Here is a 20122-nt window from a genome sequence, read left to right as displayed (position 1 = left end):
GTAAATAAAAGTAGGTACCTAATGACTGAAAAATAAACATGTGTGAGAGAAAGTCGTAGTAGCATAATTAAAATCAAAGAATGTAATTTATTTAGCATGATGTTTTTAACAAAATATATCTACCAGAGAGACTAAAAATTTTTAATTTTACCCTTATAATTATAACATTATCCGTGTTAATATATAATTCCAACAAATGAATGCTTGCAGATTCATTTCAATTTTCCCGAGTAGTTGTGTTCTGGGCACACTAATTACAAATGGCATATTATCAAGTTGGATATCAACCAGTTGGCTAACTCTGCAGATAAAGTACACGCGCGTTTTCCGCGTGTATTTTTCTTCCGGATCACAGGACTCTGATTCACGATGCGGCGCGGTTTTCACGAATCTCCGCAGTTGTCCGGAACTACGGAGCACTCTTCGTCGAGCCTGTTTTAGGGGAATAATTCGTTGAATAATTCCGTGAATGTAGCCTCCTGCAGAGAGCAAGAGCGGGCTAAACACCAGTGGTACTGCGCAAGCACGAGGCCGTATTTCTGTGTTTCGTCGTGGCTTCTCATTTCTGTCTCTTGATATAGTCTGTGTCATCTAACTTGTCTCGAATGTGTCTCTAGTGTTCTCACAAGTAGCTAGTCTCACGGACTACGTCAGCGGTTCCTAAAAGGTGGTCCGCGGAAGCAGGATCATGTGTTCCGTGAGTCAGAACGTATGTCGCATAAAGCAGGCGGTGGGAAATATTCACTTTCACCCATCACTGCATGCATTCACAAAACGTAAATTTAACTTTCTTTTCGTAATGTGAGTGGCTCTTAAATATTTCTGAACTCATTCTCCAGGAACAGAGAGTAATCTATGAATGTATTTTGTACGCTAGATTGCGGCCAAGCAGTACGGTTCAGGATTGGGTGTCGCAGTGCCCCTTCAGTCCACCGGCGCTACTTTGTGGTTCAGCACAACATTCACTGAAGTCTATTGCCATTGTAGGCACACTGGGGAAAAACTTGTTAGTGACAGACAAAAAACGTCCTTACCGACGGAACTAGTTAGGTACCTAATTCATGGTGGCAACAAAACCGCAAATCCTGTGATGTTTGTTGTTTTAAACACTACTGGGATCGAGTCAATTATGAAATAAAAATAAATTAAGTTCCAAACGTAGTTGATTACGGAAAATTAATTAATGAACAGTTTTGCAAGTAGGTAGTACTAATGGACTAAATAATTTAACTGAAGTACTATCTGTTGTTTTTTTTTTAGCTAATATTAATAACTCTTTAATGCTTGCATTGGGCTACGGGTATCCAACAGTGTGCTGCGCCAGTGGACATGCATTTGCTAGCTGATTATCTAGTGTTGTTCCTTATGCATAATTATTGCAATAACATAATAGGTTACGATTTGCATCGCAGTTGACATTACACTGCTTTGATTGTTTATATACTGGTGTTTGTTAATTTGACTGGGAAAATGAGGATGGTCGAGTGGTGTGTCGCGGGCCACGGAGTGCCGACTCCAGATCGCGCCACTGCACTGCCTGCCACCCATGGGGTGGGGCGGGGCTCCCCCCCTCCGCGCCTCTCGCGCGCCGCCCCGCCCCCAGGGGGCGTGGTCTCGCGCCCCTCCCTCGCCGCCGCCGACTCTACTCCCATGCAGCAGTGTCGCCCACACCTCGGTCGGCGAGTGTCGTTCCTCCGGCGGCGACCAACGCGCTCCCGCGGCTCTCCGGCGTCTCCTTTGTCTTGTTGTCGAGGCTCCTTTGTCATTCGCCGCCTCCCCTGGCCGCAAGGGGCTGGGCTTCCTTGTTGGCGCCCAACGCGGGGCTCGACCAAAAAAAAAAAAAAAAAAAATTTGTTCCCCTTCGTGTGGTCCAGGACTACTTCCAGTAAATGGTTTAAACTTCCAACACTTGACGAATTCTTAAAACCGAACAAGTAACGAACCACGAGCACGGACGGCAGCCGATGGAGAGATGATACCGTTTGGGACAGGGAATATCGCGAATAATTGCAGAGAAGGATGAAAGCTCGGAGGAGTGTGCATGCAACTGGACCAGCTGCGTGAGGGACGGGATCGCGATGACCCCAGTTGAAAAGCGGCGGGTTGTGACGGGCGTCTAGTGGGCCCGGTCGCGCGGATCGCCCGGGAGGAGCGACAGGAGTAGCGGCAGGAGTCGAGGAGGAGCGGCAGGAGTCCAGGAGCGACAGGAGTAGCGGCAGGAGTCCAGGAGGAGCGGCAGGAGTCCAGGAGGAGCGGCAGGAGTCGAGCAGCGACAGGAGTCGAGCAGCCCCACCCATGAGCCGCCGCCGGCGATGAGCGCGGGCAAGGATGGCGCAGCCCGTCGAGGAATCTCCTTCAGCGTGGACTCGCTGCTGGCGCGCTCCAGCGACGAGGAGGGCGACGACAGCGAGGTGGAGGTGGAGGTGGACGATGGAGACCGGCCCGGCTTGGAGGCCGCGCCGCCCCCGCCCCTGCCGCCCCCGGGCCTGCCCGCCCCCTGGGCGCTGCCGCCGGGCCTCGTCTGGCTGCCCTCAGCGCTGTACCGCTGCCCCGACAGTGAGTGCCCTCCGCCCGGCTTCCTTCCTGCTAGATTATACCAGCTTTAAGAAACATACAACCAGAGAAAGTTTTTATCCTGCATGAACTCGGCACGAAGGGCCTGTCTAAAGCATTCACGTGTTTTTTCTAGTAAAAATCTTTATTTAAGAGCTTATGAATTATTATACATTAGGTGCAAACCATGGGGGGGGGGGGGGGAATATAACAATTTTCAGCATGATTTTGATAAAAATATAACAATACTTTTTTATAAAAATTAATTTTATAAATTAACTAAATAAATAATTTATTAGAAAGTAGGCCTAAAGTTCAACCTTCTTTAGGCTACTAAAATCACAACGGTTCGGGGGCCATCCAAAACATTATTTTTTAAATTTACATTACTAAATATGTTGTAATGAGAGAAAAAAAAATTAATAAATAATTTTTTTTTCTTATTACCAAATAGAAACTTTTTCTTGACGTCAGGATAAGTTCTTCTCCGTGAATATTTATAAAACATTTGGCCAGCCTATATACATACCTAAGACTCCAATTATCAATTAACAACCTCATTCTGGTTCAGAGCCTTGACCCTTAAAGGCGCCCTACATCAAATGCACCAGCCACGGAAAAACTTACGTAACTTGTTTTCAGTGCAGATTACAAGTCAATTATGTACTTATAGTAGGTACGTAACAATAGGCTAAGTCCATAGCTATATCTCGAAGAAGTTAGGTAATTTATTTGCATGTTGGTAAGCGCCGAACATTTATTACAAAGTGCTATACATGAATTACAACAAAAAAAAATTGGTGCGTTAGAAGTAAGTTAATATCTACTTGGCGTAATAAAAACTAACTTTAATTTTGCATGAATATAATAAAATAAAAATAATAAAAGGAATACGGTTGGTAAGTAGAAACTCAATCAAATTAAAAATAAATTATAAAATACCTACTCAGTAGCCTATTCAATATTAATAGCCTACCTATAAAAAAAAGAGTATAAAAATTACCTAACTACTTGATTTAATAAAATAATTGAGATAAATCTTTATTAATAATGAAAATCACCTAATTTACAGAATTTTGTTCTAATTTTCTAATTTTAATTATTTATTAAATAATAATTTAATAATTTATAATGCAAATAAATTATACTTACGGGAACATAACATCATTTACACTAAAACACTTGGAAAAATTTATAAACACAATATCATCACTAATATATAAATTATTTTAATTATATGAACCAATAATTAAATGTCAATCACTAACGTATAAGATATAAGATCACATAATTTGTATTTGTATGAAAAATTTTTTCATCCTGTGAAAATTTCGTTGCATAGTGCCCGCGCACGCTCATTTTTTCGTGACGTGCCTAATTAAATAGGTATAACATCAAATCGTGGCACAGTAATACATTTATGTTTCCAAAGGTTCTACATACTGACGTGAATGGCACGCGGCTGCCAGCCACTAGACCCATGCATTTTCCATGTTAATTGTTTTGTATGTTTTACTTTTAACATTAAACCGAATAATATTAATCTTATATTTTATTTCCGTGTATCCACTACATGTTTATAATAATTAGAGACCGGAAAAATTCGCGGGTTCAATGTCCTGTAGGATTAACTCCATAGTTATATGTACACTCGGTCAAATGTCACCCACTCATTGGCTGCTGTCTTGTGAGACGTCCCAACGTAGCAGCCTGTGATTCGATAAAGCTTTGGTTTGGTGTTCTAATTGGCCCAGAGTCATCCAGGTGAGTTGCGAGCCAATAACAGAGGCAGCACTGAGGTATAACTATTTGTATTTTAGCCTATCGCGAAATGAATTCGCGAATTTTTACGGTCTCTAATAATAATAAATATTTTAAAGCTGTTCAATAAATTTTAACTATAATTTTTACACTAGGTTAACTATAAAAACAAGAAATATTAAAAATAATGTAGGCCCTATGAAAATTAATCAAATCCAAAACGGTTGGTTCTGTTTATATATATATATATATATATATATATATATATATAAAGGGGTGAAATAGTTTAAAGAAAAAATTTTCACAACTTAAAGTTTTTGTATAAATAAAACAAAAATCTATTCCCATAAAAACCTCTAAGAGCTATGGATATTTAATTTGTTGATTCAATGGTGGAAAGATCTTTTTATTAAAATTCTATTATTTCTTTTTTTTATCAATTATATTTTTTTCCCGTTCCACCCTAATTGTGACATCACACACAATGTCGATGATCCTAGTCGTCATAAACACGGACCAAAAGTTGTATAATTGAACGAATCAGAAACCAGTAACGGAATACAATTGCACAATATGGAAGAAAATATATGTTGATTTGTGATATTTTTGCATGGTTTTATTCGCATGTGTGATTTCATTCTCTCATATTGAAATTTAAAAAGTCCATTGAATTTAAAATTAAAATATTCATTAGGCATAAGTCCGAAAATTAATAAACTAATTTGGGGACACTTGTACATTCGAGAACATTTTGTTCTGTGGTCTGCCTGAATTTTTTGTGAGAGAACCATCACCTGAGACGTATTTTCGCTCATTAGAGCTCATTAGAGGTACAGTACCCGTCAATATTTTAGGACTATTACGAAATCTGTACAACTACATTCCTGTCCTCAACAATTTGGTGCAATCTTTTGTACTTAATAGGCTCTACGTTTTTCCGCCAATGTAGCAGTCAATATACTTTTTTTAATTGCTAATTTATATAATCGGTTTATTAGTTTGCAAGTCTTGAAATTTTAGAGATTTCAGAGAGAAAAAATATATTTTTGTACATTTTACTATGTGGAAAAAGAGAATTGCAACAATAAATTTCGTGGTTTACCAGCGTTATAACTTTTTTTATTTACCTCTTAATATTATAGGCGAATTGAAAACAAGAGGCAATTTTTTTTTCCATAATTTTTAAACTAACGCTTTAGGAAACATTATCCTCAAATTCTCCTAGAGAACAGAAGCCATGGCCTGATTGGTCAGATGATCCAGGACGCACTGGGAAGAAACTCAACCAATCACGAAACACGGACAAAGCTATAGTGTTTTTACACAAACATAGAGTCTAATATTTTTCAAAATTTTTTTTAGAAAAATATATGCCCCTACGGATTACCTATACGAATATTTTGCTCATAATTAAGTATCATATTGTTGCTAACGGGCTATTTTTGAGGTATGCGTTAGTTAAATTGTTTGTATTTTATCTTACAGACAATATAAAAACCTCAAATTTTTGTGTTTACAAAAATTTAGATACCATCGCCATTCAACTATTAAAGTTTAATATATTTATTTTTGTGTTACTTTTAAATTACTTACTGAATTTAACAGGTAGTTTTTCTACCCAATTTCATAAATATTTGTTTCATATAGGAAACAATTTAAAGGAATAGTATAATATCTACTAAATTCATTTCAAATGTAATAAATAGAATTATTTTAATTTAATATTTCATCAAAATAGGCAAAAGGTTTAAATTCTTGTAAAAATATTTAGGTTTTTTTTATAGAGGACCAGAATATTAAACTCTATGGTCGCATAATTAATCAATCTTTGAATAATTCTTTCAACGGGGCAAATTTATTTAAACGATTTCATGTTTGAAGCAGTGACCGAAATCTATTTCTGCCCTATGAGTGTTCGACAATTGTTAACAAAAATTCAGAAAACAATTTGCATGGAAAATGGCCAGATTTGTGGAAAATGCGTTTTTTCCATTAATTTGTTTTGAATTCCATAACAATTTTTTGCAATTATTATTTTGCAGATTATTTAGAAATATATAATTTAGGACATAAGTAAAATTGTAATTTTTTAATACAAAACATATAAATAAAATGTACAAAAGTTAAGCCTAAGAGCTAAAATTTCTTAGATGCGAAATTTCATGGACAACTGTTTAGTGGGACCAATATACAAGAAGGTGATCTCTCTAAAATATGCTCGTAACAGAACAAACGCACTAAACAATTGACAACCGAGTGGTGACGCAATAGTGGGACGTCTTAATCCAGCTCCGGAACTGACCATTCTGATTTGTTTCTCGAAATCACTGCAGGCAAATACTAGGGCTGGGTCCTGACATAGGTTACTGTCGGTCCCTTCTCCGATCTCCCTGCGTGTCGTTCGCTGTGTGTTGCCGTTATCACCTAGCTGGAGACGATAACTACTCTGTTAAATATTTACACCTTGAATTTACGAACAAGACTGGTTACAGATTATCCAGGGGGGTCTACGTGAATTCGTGGATAACTCAGCTACTGAGTTTACTTCCTTCGAACATAAACTCACAAGAACAATCAAGAAGTGATAACAAAACCTGTAAAAACTGGTCAAGTCAACATCAAAAATACTCCTGTACTTTCTTCCTTGACTAACTTGATTACAACACAACACACAACTCGACGTCGGAATTCAGCGTAGCTTCTACGATGATACGGCTATATGATGGAACTACGAATAACTTTTGGTTATTCTAAGTGAATGCTTCGCTGAGACGTTTCTTAATTAAGTGTAATTTGTAAGATTGTGTACGCTGTATGTTTCTATCCTTATTGACCTCGTAATGGAAACCTAGGGGCCCCGGAACTATGTTGTTCACTGTTAGTTTACTTTCTAGATGAACCCATCATTTCGTAAGAAGGCGTTAAGGGTGTAGTCCTGTTCCAGGTCATTATTTTATATCTACGTTCCACTCGGTCAATCTTGCCTTTTTGAGTGGCTGAACTTTCACAAATGAAAAATATATATACATAGCATACTTTTTGAATAAACATTAGCTGGTAAAGTTGCAATTTTATGTTTTTGTGCAGTTTGGACTGCTGGCTCGTTGCAGACTTTCACAGTCTGTCCTGGAGGAGGTCACTGACGGCTGGCTTGTTGCAGACCTTCACAGTCTGTCCTGGAGGTCACTGACGGCTGGCTTGTTGCAGACTTTCACAGTCTGTCCTGGAGGTCACTGACGGCTGGCTTGTTGCAGACCTTCACAGTCTGTCCTGGAGGAGGTCACTGACGGCTGGCTTGTTGCAGACCTTCACAGTCTGTCCTGGAGGTCACTGACGGCTGGCTTGTTGCAGACCTTCACAGTCTGTCCTGGAGGTCACTGACGGCTGGCTTGTTGCAGAGTCGGCGCTGGGAGAGGCGCGGTTGCCGATGCCTCAAGCGCCTCACGGCCCGGTGCGCTGCACGCTGCGCAAGCACAAGCCCAACCGCAAGCCCCGCACGCCCTTCACCACGCAGCAGCTGCTGTCCCTCGAGAAGAAGTTCCGCGAGAAGCAGTACTTGTCCATCGCCGAGCGCGCCGAGTTCTCCTCGTCGCTGCACCTCACGGAGACCCAGGTGGGCATTCCCCCTCTCTCAGGTGGGCTTTACAACCTCAACATGTACACTGTCTCTCCCAGGTGGACTTTTTATCCTTCCAGGGGTCTAATAACTTCTTTAGGTGAGGTTTACATCCTATCAGTTGTCTATGCCTCCCCCATATGGGCACGACAACCTCCCAGCCATTTACTGCCTCCCCCATGGGAAATACAACCTCCCACGTGTATACTACCTCCCTCAGATGGCCTTATTTCCTCTCGGGTTTGTACTGCCTTCCTTAGGTGGGCTTTATAACCTCCCAGGTGTCTTCTGCCTCCCCTGGTGGGCTTTATAATTTCAAAGGTTTCTACTACTTACTCCAGGTAGGCTTTACATCCACCCATATGTTAACTGCTTCTCCACACCCAAGTGAGCTTTACAACCTCCCAGGTGTATACTGCTTCCCCAGGTAGGAATAATTTCCTCCAAGATGGGTGTCTGGTTACTCTTGAATGTATGGGCTATGCATCTTCAGATGGCCGTCTAGCTGCCTCAAGTGAGCTTCTACCTCACTTAGGTGTCTTCTGCTTTCACCAGGTGCGCGTTTACCACTCCCTTGTGTTACTGCCTCGGCTCTATTAGCGTCGGCCTTTACAACGAGTTACTGCCTTCCATAGGTTGGCGTCTGCTTTTCCCAAATTTATGCTGCCTTCCCAAATAGGGTTCAATGCTAGGGCCTGGTTCAAATGTAAACCAAGCAACAGAAAATTGACAATCACACGACTCAAAATACCTATTTACAAACAATGCGGTAACCAACACTCATTAAAAGAATTAACCAACTTTAAATCTTTTATGTTTTTGTTTGCATTCAAACTTATTTATTTAAATTGATGCTCAAACATGTTTTTAGAATGCTTAACTGATATGATTTAGGAAATTATCATTTCACATGTTAAATTTGGGTCATTAATAATAATGACATTTTTTAAATTAAGTTATTTAGTATTTCCAAATTATTAATGATAAATAAATCATGAAAAAATATCCCTTGGTAATTTTTTATGTTTTTCAGTTTAACGGTTATAAATGGTAGTGGTTGGCTAGGGCGTAGATCTGGGGGAAGGGGTTCCGGGACCCCCTGGAACTAAGAAGCCCCAACTGAGGGGAGCCTGCCTGCTCTTGCAGAAGCGTGACTGTGAAACGAGTTTGATGTCTAAACTATGTCGTATGGAAAACTTTATGTAGGGTAAATCCAGGAGAGATGGACCACCGGGTGAGATGGACCGGTGGCATAGTTCACTAACCTGCTAATAGATAGCGCCATGGTTGGTAGGAATGTGTCGTGGCAACTGTATTGCGCGTGCTGTGTTGTTTTAGTTCCTTTGTATGAGTAAATTGAGAAGATATTAAAGAAAATAGAAAACAGGTAGGTCAAAAATTTTGTTAATGTGCACGCAGGTGTGTCTTAGAGATAGTATTTTGCAATATATTTGAACCATCATTCCTTACAACATGTAAACAAGCTAAACGTATCTTTGTAGTGTTATGTAGCTACGCTGGGCACAACATGAACGTAATGGCTATCCCTAACGATCGGGATAGATGGACCAAAATAAAGTGGGAGAGATGGACCATCGTGGGAGAGATGGACCATCGTTTTAAATGGGCCTACGTATTATTAATGAGTATTCTGTAGATTTGTAATGTCGTTTCTACAAACAAATTAGTCACAAAAAATTGTTAAGTAATTTGTAGGTTAATTTCCAAACTTTTAAGGTAAATTGTTCTCTCCATTAGGCCTACTTAAAAAACAAAAATACAATATAGGCTGTATGTAGTAAAATGAACACTTTTGAGGCCATAGTTAACTTTTATCATTCGATCAAATTATTATTTTTCGGACACTTTTAAATAGGATATAAATAATAGCTTATGAGCCTATTACATGAAGTGTTCGTATAACTCGCGTGTTCTTGTTCGTATTTAAAAGTTTCGAAGTGCTCACTTTACCTCGTACAGCCTTTAATAATTTTTTACAACTTTTTGTAGTCATTTGAAATCCTCATTGTTGGGCACGGAAAATGAAAAAAAAAAAAAAAGATTGTACTTCACATTCAGAAACTGCAAACACATGGCTTTACACCATCGCGGGATTGTGTGCGGTCATGGCTTTCCAGCTAGCCGAACAAATTAGAATTAAACACAGCTTTGACCTAGACGCCCAAAAAGGAGGTTATGATTGGCTGCAATCGTTTCTGATTCGTAATCCTGAAATCTCAGTCCGAAAGTCAGAGGGTATTTCTAAGAATAGAGCTCTCGGAATGAATAACACAGTTTTAAAACAGTATGTTGACCTACTAGAAAAAGGTTTGACTAAAAATTATTTGATAGGTAAGCCTGGGCACATTAAAATTGTGGACGATAGTGGGTTTCAACTAAACAACAAACCAGGAGAGGTTGTTGCAATAAAAGGATCAAAAAATGTCAGCACTGTTACGTCTGGAGAAAAAGGTGAAACCATTTCCATTGTGTGTTGTTTCAATGGCAAGGGCAACTACATTCCTCCCTATTGCATTGTTAAAAGGAAGAATAAGAAACAGGAGTTCAGTTATGGCATGCCTCCGGGTTCCATGATTGCAATGAACGTGAAATCTGCTTACATAACTTCTGAATTATTTTTCGACTGGTTGAAACATCACTTTTTGCAAAGAATGCCTGCTGGAAAAGTACAGTTGATTCTTGACGGACACTCCTCCCATTGCAGCAGTGTGGAAATGCTTGTATTCGCTGATGAAAATGATATAATTTTGCTTAGCCTTCCTAGTCACACGACCCATTTCTTGCAGCCACTTGACAGAAGCTTTTTTAAATCTTTGAAGTCTAACTACAACAAAGAATGTAATGTGTTCATGAGGAACAACCCATTGCGGAAAATTACGAGACTGCAATTTGGCAAGTTGCTAGGATGTGCTTGGTCAAAATCAGCGACTGTAGAAAATGCAGTTTCCGGCTTCAAGGCATGTGGAATTATACCGCTAAACATGTCTGCAATACCAGACTACGTTTACCTGACACCTAGCGAAGATTCAACAATCATCACCCCTGACACAAGAGGTTCTAGTGAAACGTCACTTTCTGAAGCTACTGAAACGAACTTAGTTCAACTACACTCTCCAGACATTGGTTTGACATCAAACCAAGAAGAAACCATAGTCACCGATAGGTCTACCCCTCCACTCGAATCTGCTCTGCCTATAAGAAATTTCGAACAGCCTATCAGTGATGAATGCCTGGCGACTCCTGGAACTTCGTCAGGGCCCACCAGTGTCTCCGGAGTCAAAGGGGTCGACAACCCCTGCCAACAAAATTTTTTAACAACATCTCACCTATTCCAATCTTAACAAAAAAAACTACAGCCCGTGGTAAGAGTGCAAGTGTTTCGAAAGTAATAAATTCTAAGGATAATGTAAAACATATTACCCAAGGAAAACATGACAAACTGAAGAAAACGAAAGAACAAGAAGAAAGAAAAAGACGGAAGAAGAAGCTATCCTAACTAGGACTGTTAGGCCTACCAAACATAAAAATCCGAACACCAAAGGATTTTCTCAGCCAATTTTGTAGGATGACAGTGATGATGGTGACTGGGACGAAGATGAATGTGTTGGGTGTAATGAGGACAACAATACTACAGAAAGAACAGAAGACTGGATTAAATTCACAGTATTTTCCCGTTGGTCGCATGAGAACTGCACAAAGTATGAAAATAAGTGCGATGTATGTGGAAAAAAAAAAACTAAAATCATTACGGGTTTTGAAAAACTACATCTGAAAGAAGAAAGACCTTGTAAAACATGTTAATGTATAGGCACTGTAGACTTGTTGTACGTCAGAAACGATTTTTGTTTAATTGAGTGCTTAAATCTGAATTTAAAGTTAGTCATAAATGATTAAATAGCTTTCTCAATGCTGGTCCATCTCTCCCATATAGGCTGGTCCATCTAACCCTAGGTATATGGTATAAATGGACCAGTACTGCAAAATTTTTCAAAATATTTCTTCACTTTGTTAACGTAAATTTTCTACATATACCTTTGCTTTTCATATACATAGTTCACCAGAATATCATAGCGAAATTTACTTCACCAATATATTGACAAATAACAAAATTATAAGAGTTTCAAAAAAGGTGGTCCATCTCTCCTGGATTTACCCTATAAATCTGCTTGTTGCATGCATGTATGCTAAAAATGGGCACCGTATCCAGAGATGACTTGCGTCGGTTAACCCCACGTGCATAACTCTCGCCCCCCCCCCTTTACGAATCCCACAGATTTACGCCCCTGAGGACTGAAATTGCTCGCGACTTGCAACCACAGTTGTCTCGCTTCATGCACTATTGCTTGATGAATAAACCCGGTACAGTGGGCGCACACTCACCTGTGTCAGAGTCACTGCCTCGACCACAGCTTCCAGTTACAAGCATGTTATATTGTGATCACAGAGTATGTGCCATCACCGTGGTGCAGATGTAAGAACCGTGGATCTTGAGACTTCACCGTTGTCTTCGTGTTGTTCCCGCAGGTGAAGATCTGGTTCCAGAACCGCCGCGCCAAGGCCAAGCGGCTGCAGGAGGCGGAGATCGAGAAGCTGCGGCTGTCGGCGCGGCCGCTGCTGGCGCCCTTCTTCGGCGGGGCGCCGCCCCCGGGCCCGCCGCTCATGCCGCCCTTCTTCGCGGCGGCCATGGCGGCGGCGGGCATGAGGGGGCCGCCCCCACTGGGGCTGTTCGTGCCCCAGGCGCAGCAGCACGGCATTCTCGGCTCGCTGCAGCGGCACTGATCCTCCATCCTCCAAGCTGTGGCCCTGGGCGGAGGTGTATACCAGCACCATCCTCCAAGCTGTGGCCCTGGGCGGAGGTGTCTACCAGCACCGTCCTCCAAGCTGTGGCACTGGGCGGAGATGTCTACCAGCACCGTCCTCCAAGCTGTGGCACTGGGCGGAGGTGTCTACCAGCACCGTCCTCCAAGCTGTGGCACTGGGCGGAGGTGTCTACCAGCACCGTCCTCCAAGCTGTGGCACTGGGCGGAGGTGTCTACCAGCACCGTCCTCCAAGCTGTGGCCCTGGGCGGAGGTGTCTACCAGCACCGTCCTCCAAGCTGTGGCACCGGGCGGAGGTGTCTACCAGTACCATCCTCCAAGCTGTGGCACTGGGCGGAGGTGTCTACCAGCACCGTCCTCCAAGCTGTGGCACCGGGCGGAGGTGTCTACCAGTACCATCCTACAAGCTGTGACACTGGGCGGGGGTGTCTACCAGTACCATCCTCCAAGCTGTGGCACTGGGCGGAGGTGTCTACCAGCACCGTCCTCCAAGCTGTGGCACCGGGCGGAGGTGTCTACCAGTACCATCCTCCAAGCTGTGGCCCTGGGCGGAGGTGTCTACCAGCACCGTCCTCCAAGCTGTGGCACTGGGCGGAGGTGTCTACCAGCACCGTCCTCCAAGCTGTGGCACTGGACGGAGGTGTCTACCAGCACCATCCTCCAAGCTGTGGCCCTGGACGGAGGTGTCAACCAGCACCGTCCTCCAAGCTGTGGCACCGGGCGGAGATGTCTACCAGCACCGTCCTCCAAGCTGTGGCCCTGGGCGGAGGTGTCTACCAGCACCGTCCTCCAAGCTGTGGCACTGGGCGGAGGTGTCTACCAGCACCGTCCTCCAAGCTGTGGCACTGGGCGGAGGTGTCTACCAGCACCATCCTCCAAGCTGTGGCCCTGGACGGAGGTGTCAACCAGCACCGTCCTCCAAGCTGTGGCACCGGGCGGAGATGTCTACCAGTACCATCCTCCAAGCTGTGGCACTGGTCTCCGGAGTGCTGGAAGCCTCTCACGTCTACACGCGACAAGGATAGTCAGGCTCAGCTGGACACGTTGCATGAAGGCGCTGGCACTGAGCATTTTCTGACTTTCTTGCAGGTGCAGGATCCTCGACGAACCATTGTGCTTCTTGCTCGAAATTGTCCTGCGCCTGATGGCATTGGGTTTCTTTTATAGCGCTTTTGTTGAAGCGTGTAACCAGACGCATTCACACACCTAGCCGTAATTATCCTTCATACGTTAGGTCTAAAATGCAGTTGCTGAAGCTAGAGATAGCTTTGTCCTTCTGTTAAAAAGATCCTTCGTATTATCGTGGTAAAACCCGTACTATGTTACATTCTTAAGGGTAGTGTATTCTATGTTCTAAATTCTGCATGGAGCTATGTCCTTACGAAATTCCACAATTTCAGTTCTTGATTTACTTTAAAGGGCTACAATCCACTTAAATCCTAATATGTGTACATACAACTTAACTCAGTTCACCGTACACTGTAGTGAACTGAAAGTGTGCTACGCAGAAGGACTGGATATTGTACATAGTGTTTCAACAAGGAATAATTTTCAAGAGTATAACTGGGAACATTAATGAATGATATGCTAATATTGTGAGAAAATTCCTCAAATAGATTACCACAGGAGATAAAAATAGCTACCTAATTCATTACTTACTTTGTTTTCATTTTGTAAACACAATCTAGGTGATATTTGGTGAAGCTGCAAATTTAATTATTTAAAGACATGTAAATATGAAAAGTCTGTCTTATCAAAGGGTGAACTTCTAATGTTTTTGTGAAAAGTGAGCAATGGAGTAAGAAATATTTAATTAGCCAAACGTTTTCTACGATTCAAAAGCAAAACTTAAATCACAGAAAATAAGTACTTATGATGCACGAATGCATCACAAGTTCACAAAATCAGGACAAAAATAAACACGAAAACTACGTGGAGCTGCGAGAACGCCAGGATACCAACTACAGTATTCAGAGACGACAGTACGTGACTTCCGTCGAGAGATCTGCATACCATCTTAGAAGATACATTTGATCAAGAAGTCGAGTAGGAGAGCGCAATCGCTAGGTACAGAGGTACGGAGAGTCTTATTTATTTCACCATCACCATGAACATTGAATGCAGAGCGTTGAAATGTTCTATCAGCATACCACCTTGTTTCTTCTCGTTAGGCAAAGACAATATTTGTTTGTTTACTATCCACAAGATGAACTCATTTTGCTGTCTGCAAGTAGGTACCAAAAACTGTCTTGTGATAGAAGTGCTTCATTCAGTTGTCTCAGGCACTTGTATTTGCGTAGATGTCGAGGAACGTTTTATGTAAGATTGTACCTACAACAGCAGGATTTATATTTGCAAACGGAATGTTAAGTGTCTCAGGTGTTCTGACAAGAAAATAAACTTTTGCACTCTGCACAGCAATCATGTGACTTTACAGCATTTCTTCTTCACCACCATTGCTTGTGAACTGCAGCACCTCTGTCAAATAAGTGAGATTAGCCAAGCTGTGAAATGGTTTGTCTTGACAGCTCATGTAATCTTTCTTGTCACCTCATGAGTGTGAAGAAGCACTGTTATAAATTACCGTTAATTTACATAAGCTTTTACGGAAATTATATTTAAAAAAGTGAACGAGTCTTTCAGTAATAGTCAGAGATGTATACCTAACATCTGATCTCGGTGTTCTCATGGTGAAAATAAATATATAATATGAAACGTGGATACGAAATTTAACGTACAATTCTTTAAAATTATGCTGAGCGTGATAAATATACGCAAATTAAGTATATGTACGCGAATCACAATAGTTTCCGCACCCGCCGCTAGAATTCGCTGCCAGAGCAGCAACGTCGACTATTAAATCATTCGATTTGCAGAGCGAAAAGTTAAATTATATAATGAAACGGCTCCGATAAAAAAGAAAAATACTTGAAAATTTTCTAAACCCAGGCTTTGAACCTGATTTTCGGCGCAAGGAGTTTATTAAAGCACTGCCTATCTTGATAAAAATTCACTTAACGTTAATACTCTAAAGTTTCCCTTTGACTTTGTGAACTTTGGTTGGCGCCATCCGCTACAGTTGGCAGCACCGTGGTTACATATTTCCGTTCAATGCGACGTGCCATTTACGAAATTACTCCTACCAAATGCCCGTATATGATGTTACACATCAAAAAATACTAACACTGCTATGAAACAACAGGGACGCTTTAACACTCTAAACTTGCGTAATCGAACTCCTTACTTGGAACAGGCTGTAAATTTTCTTTTATAAGGGGGTTAAATACTTAAGTTGATTAATATTTATACTATACCACATAGTCGTTCTATATAAAACCATCAAAATTAATAACTGTAACATATCCTAAACTTTACCAAAACTTTTAATTGCTCTTATCTTCTAAAGTATTCGTTTTAAGGGAAAACTGAGAAAATATTTTTTCTATTTAAAATTGAACTATATTTCTGTTTAATAGGATGGCACTACTGGTACTTAAAAATAACTACTTACATCACTTTTAAGGTAGTGATTCATTTTTTCATTAATATTCTTGACTGTAGTTATACCCTTTTTGCTTCTTGGTACACATTAATGAAGGAGTTATTTTTAAATGTTAAAATGGCTGTAGCGTTTTAAGTATTCAATTCAGGGTGAAAAGATACATATCCCCTTTTTTAAAACATAACTTTAATTCTTTTTAACAAGATGGTACTATTGATTTCTCAAAACAAAAAGTTTACATGTTAAAAGGTGTACTTCTATGGCATTTCTGAAATATTAACCTAAAACATATTATAAAAAATATATAACACTAGGAAGTACACGAGTAGACTATGTGTAATTTTTTTTTGCTTAAACGACAGAAATCAGTCTTTAACTACATTCTTCAAACAAACCTTAACCTTATTGAGCTGATACAACAATTAAGATCCAAGAGTAAAAATTTCATCACAAAATTCTTTTTTTTCCCGTCAAGTATATGTAGGTCATGTCTCTACAGTATGATGAACGCTGCGCTATCTCTTCATTTCAGTGTTTACTAAGGGTTGTAATGTCATGATTCTAACGTATTTTTAAAGTTGTCATTTCTTTTATGAATATACATTATAACATAAATAATACCTATGTGCGGTATAAATTCTGCGATGTTCACGAAAGCAACATAGGAGTATGATGATGAATTGGGGCAGGCATTTATCGCGAAAAAATCTAAACGTCCATTAGACTGCAATACGGTATGCCCGCACCAGCTGTTTCTTCCTTGTGATTGGTGGCCGTCTGCAAGAGAATACATTCCCTTATTTGTCCGAGTCCTTCAGGACTGTTCGTTTCCACTAGAATAGCTGTGATTGGTGTGATGACAGTAGAGTTGTGCCAGAGATAGACCCACCCCATCACGAAACACAGATGACGCTACAGTGTTTTCACTCCTAGCTAGTCTGTAAGTCTTCTCGGATGAATCACGCTGGTATGCCACAGATGGCAACACCGTGGTTGATAATTTTCATTCATTCAACTTCCGTTCCATTCACGAAAATACTCCTACAAAATACCGTATAACGAGAGATAAAATGTTAACACATAAAAATATTAAGAAAACAGGTCCACACTGTCACAAAAAGATCTAAAATTCAAAGACGTAATTTGTAGAGACCTGAAAAATTCGCGGATTCATTTCGTGTTATGCTAACATTCAAATAATTATACCTTAGTGCTGCTTCTGTCATTGGTTCACTGTTAATCTAGAGGACTGAGGGCCAATTAGAGACCCTCACTCATAGAAGTGTCAAATCACAGACCACCCAGTCGAGACGACTCACAAGTCAGCAGCGAATGAACAGTTGGCATTTGCCCGAGTGTGTAGAGGATATTGGAGTCTATCCTGAAGGTCATTAAACCCCCGAATTTTTACGGTCTCTAGTAATTTACTATTCCATGGGCTGATTTCCAAGTGAGAACATTTTTATCGTTGTTAATTGGCACTGCCTGACTTGCTTGCTTCTTTCCTAGCTGAGCATCGTTGGCTCGCGGCTGCAGAAGGGCGTGACAAACAACTGTGGTCCATTAGTATGAAGGTTTGATTCCAGCTTACGAAATTTCCGTACCTCTAGTAATTGTAAGGTCACCAAATAGACCAGATGATTCGCCAATTTAACTGTAGATATTAATGACGTAAAGGGTAAATGAGTTTGAAACGAATGCAGACATGTTTGCCTCCAGTTCGTCGTGCCAGACCAGGTTGGAGTAGGTCAGTGCGTGCCGGAGTGTAGCATGTTGGAGTAGGTCAGTGCTGCCTGGGCGACAGCAGCGAGGCGGCGAGAAGCCAGCGCTATCTCCTGTCGCGTGCAACAACGTGTAACTGTGCCTCTCGGTTCGTTAACAACGACGCCTCGCTGATAAGACCGCACTTGTCAAGTGGCGCATTACGTGCGACCACTCTTTTTTTTTATTTATTAATAACCGTCTCGTCGAGTTGCATGCGATCCGCCTTTATCGACCCCCAACAATCCCCTCAAACTACATGTGGGATTAAAGTTTAAAAAAATGTCTTCAAGTCCAAACCTGTTGTTTCGTAGCTGGGACAGCTCACGCCACCTCTCTTCACTATCATTGCGTGTGCCTTATTTACCAACTAGCACTGAGTAATCTACACATGATGCACCCGAGTCATTACCACACGTGGGCCCGCCTTATGTCGCCGCTGAGCCACTCACGTGGGCCTGCGAGCGTCTTCATCAAGTCTTATGTAAATTGTTTACTCTATAACTGCACCGAATAACGGCCAACTCTCGTGTATGGCCAGAACAGTCGTGTACAAAGTCACTGTAGCGACTGTAAAGGTTTTTTCATCAGTTCAAAATTAAAAATTAAAATCGTAATAATTATAAAAATAACGAATAGAACTTATTTGCGGGCGGTTGTGCGGTGAGCAAACCCCTGGCCCAGCTGCGCCCTCACTGCAGTACCGCTCAGTCCCGCTACTGCAGCGCCGAGTGCGAGCGGTTGTGCGGTGAGCAAACCCCTGGCCCAGCTGCGCCCTCGCTGCAGTACCGCTCAGTCCCGCTACTGCAGCGCCGAGTGCGGGCGGTTGTGCGGTGAGCAAACCCCTGGCCCAGCTGCGCCCTCGCTGCAGTACCGCTCAGTCCCGCTACTGCAGCGCCGAGTGCGAGCGGTTGTGCGGTGAGCAAACCCCTGGCCCAGCTGCGCCCTCGCTGCAGTACCGCTCAGTCCCGCTACTGCAGCGCCGAGTGCGGGCGGTTGTGCGGTGAGCAAACCCCTGGCCCAGCTGCGCCCTCGCTGCAGTACCGCTCAGTCCCGCTACTGCAGCGCCGAGTGCGGGCGGTTGTGCGGTGAGCAAACCCCTGGCCCAGCTGCGCCCTCGCTGCAGTACCGCTCAGTCCCGCTACTGCAGCGCCGAGTGCGAGCGGTTGTGCGGTGAGCAAACCCCTGGCCCAGCTGCGCCCTCGCTGCAGTACCGCTCAGTCCCGCTACTGCAGCGCCGAGTGCGGGCGGTTGTGCGGTGAGCAAACCCCTGGCCCAGCTGCGCCCTCGCTGCAGTACCGCTCAGTCCCGCTACTGCAGCGCCGAGTGCGAGCGGTTGTGCGGTGAGCAAACCCCTGGCCCAGCTGCGCCCTCGCTGCAGTACCGCTCAGTCCCGCTACTGCAGCGCCGAGTGCGGGCGGTTGTGCGGTGAGCAAACCCCTGGCCCAGCTGCGCCCTCGCTGCAGTACCGCTCAGTCCCGCTACTGCAGCGCCGAGTGCGGGCGGTTGTGCGGTGAGCAAACCCCTGGCCCAGCTGCGCCCTCGCTGCAGTACCGCTCAGTCCCGCTACTGCAGCGCCGAGTGCGGGCGGTTGTGCGGTGAGCAAACCCCTGGCCCAGCTGCGCCCTCGCTGCAGTACCGCTCAGTCCCGCTACTGCAGCGCCGAGTGCGGGCGGTTGTGCGGTGAGCAAACCCCTGGCCCAGCTGCGCCCTCGCTGCAGTACCGCTCAGTCCCGCTACTGCAGCGCCGAGTGCGAGCGGTTGTGCGGTGAGCAAACCCCTGGCCCAGCTGCGCCCTCGCTGCAGTACCGCTCAGTCCCGCTACTGCAGCGCCGAGTGCGAGCGGTTGTGCGGTGAGCAAACCCCTGGCCCAGCTGCGCCCTCGCTGCAGTACCGCTCAGTCCCGCTACTGCAGCGCCGAGTGCGGGCGGTTGTGCGGTGAGCAAACCCCTGGCCCAGCTGCGCCCTCGCTGCAGTACCGCTCAGTCCCGCTACTGCAGCGCCGAGTGCGGGCGGTTGTGCGGTGAGCAAACCCCTGGCCCAGCTGCGCCCTCGCTGCAGTACCGCTCAGTCCCGCTACTGCAGCGCCG

At 43.2% G+C, this 20122-nt stretch overlaps 1 protein-coding gene across 1 annotated transcript; it reads left to right on the top strand.

The window, feature by feature from the left end:
• Window positions 1-2482: 2482 nt before the first annotated feature.
• Window positions 2483-12758, top strand: LOC134538908 (homeobox protein H17). The gene is made up of 3 exons (XM_063380520.1): window positions 2483-2556; window positions 7713-7927; window positions 12476-12758. Exons 2-3 carry the CDS (start codon window positions 7742-7744, stop codon window positions 12728-12730), a joined length of 441 nt encoding a protein of 146 aa, XP_063236590.1. The 5' UTR covers window positions 2483-2556; window positions 7713-7741; the 3' UTR covers window positions 12731-12758.
• Window positions 12759-20122: the final 7364 nt, after the last annotated feature.

Source organism: Bacillus rossius, chromosome 14 (genome assembly GCF_032445375.1).
Source record: "Bacillus rossius redtenbacheri isolate Brsri chromosome 14, Brsri_v3, whole genome shotgun sequence".
NCBI lineage: Eukaryota > Metazoa > Arthropoda > Insecta > Phasmatodea > Bacillidae > Bacillus > Bacillus rossius.
This window is presented reverse-complemented; position numbering and strand designations above follow the sequence as displayed.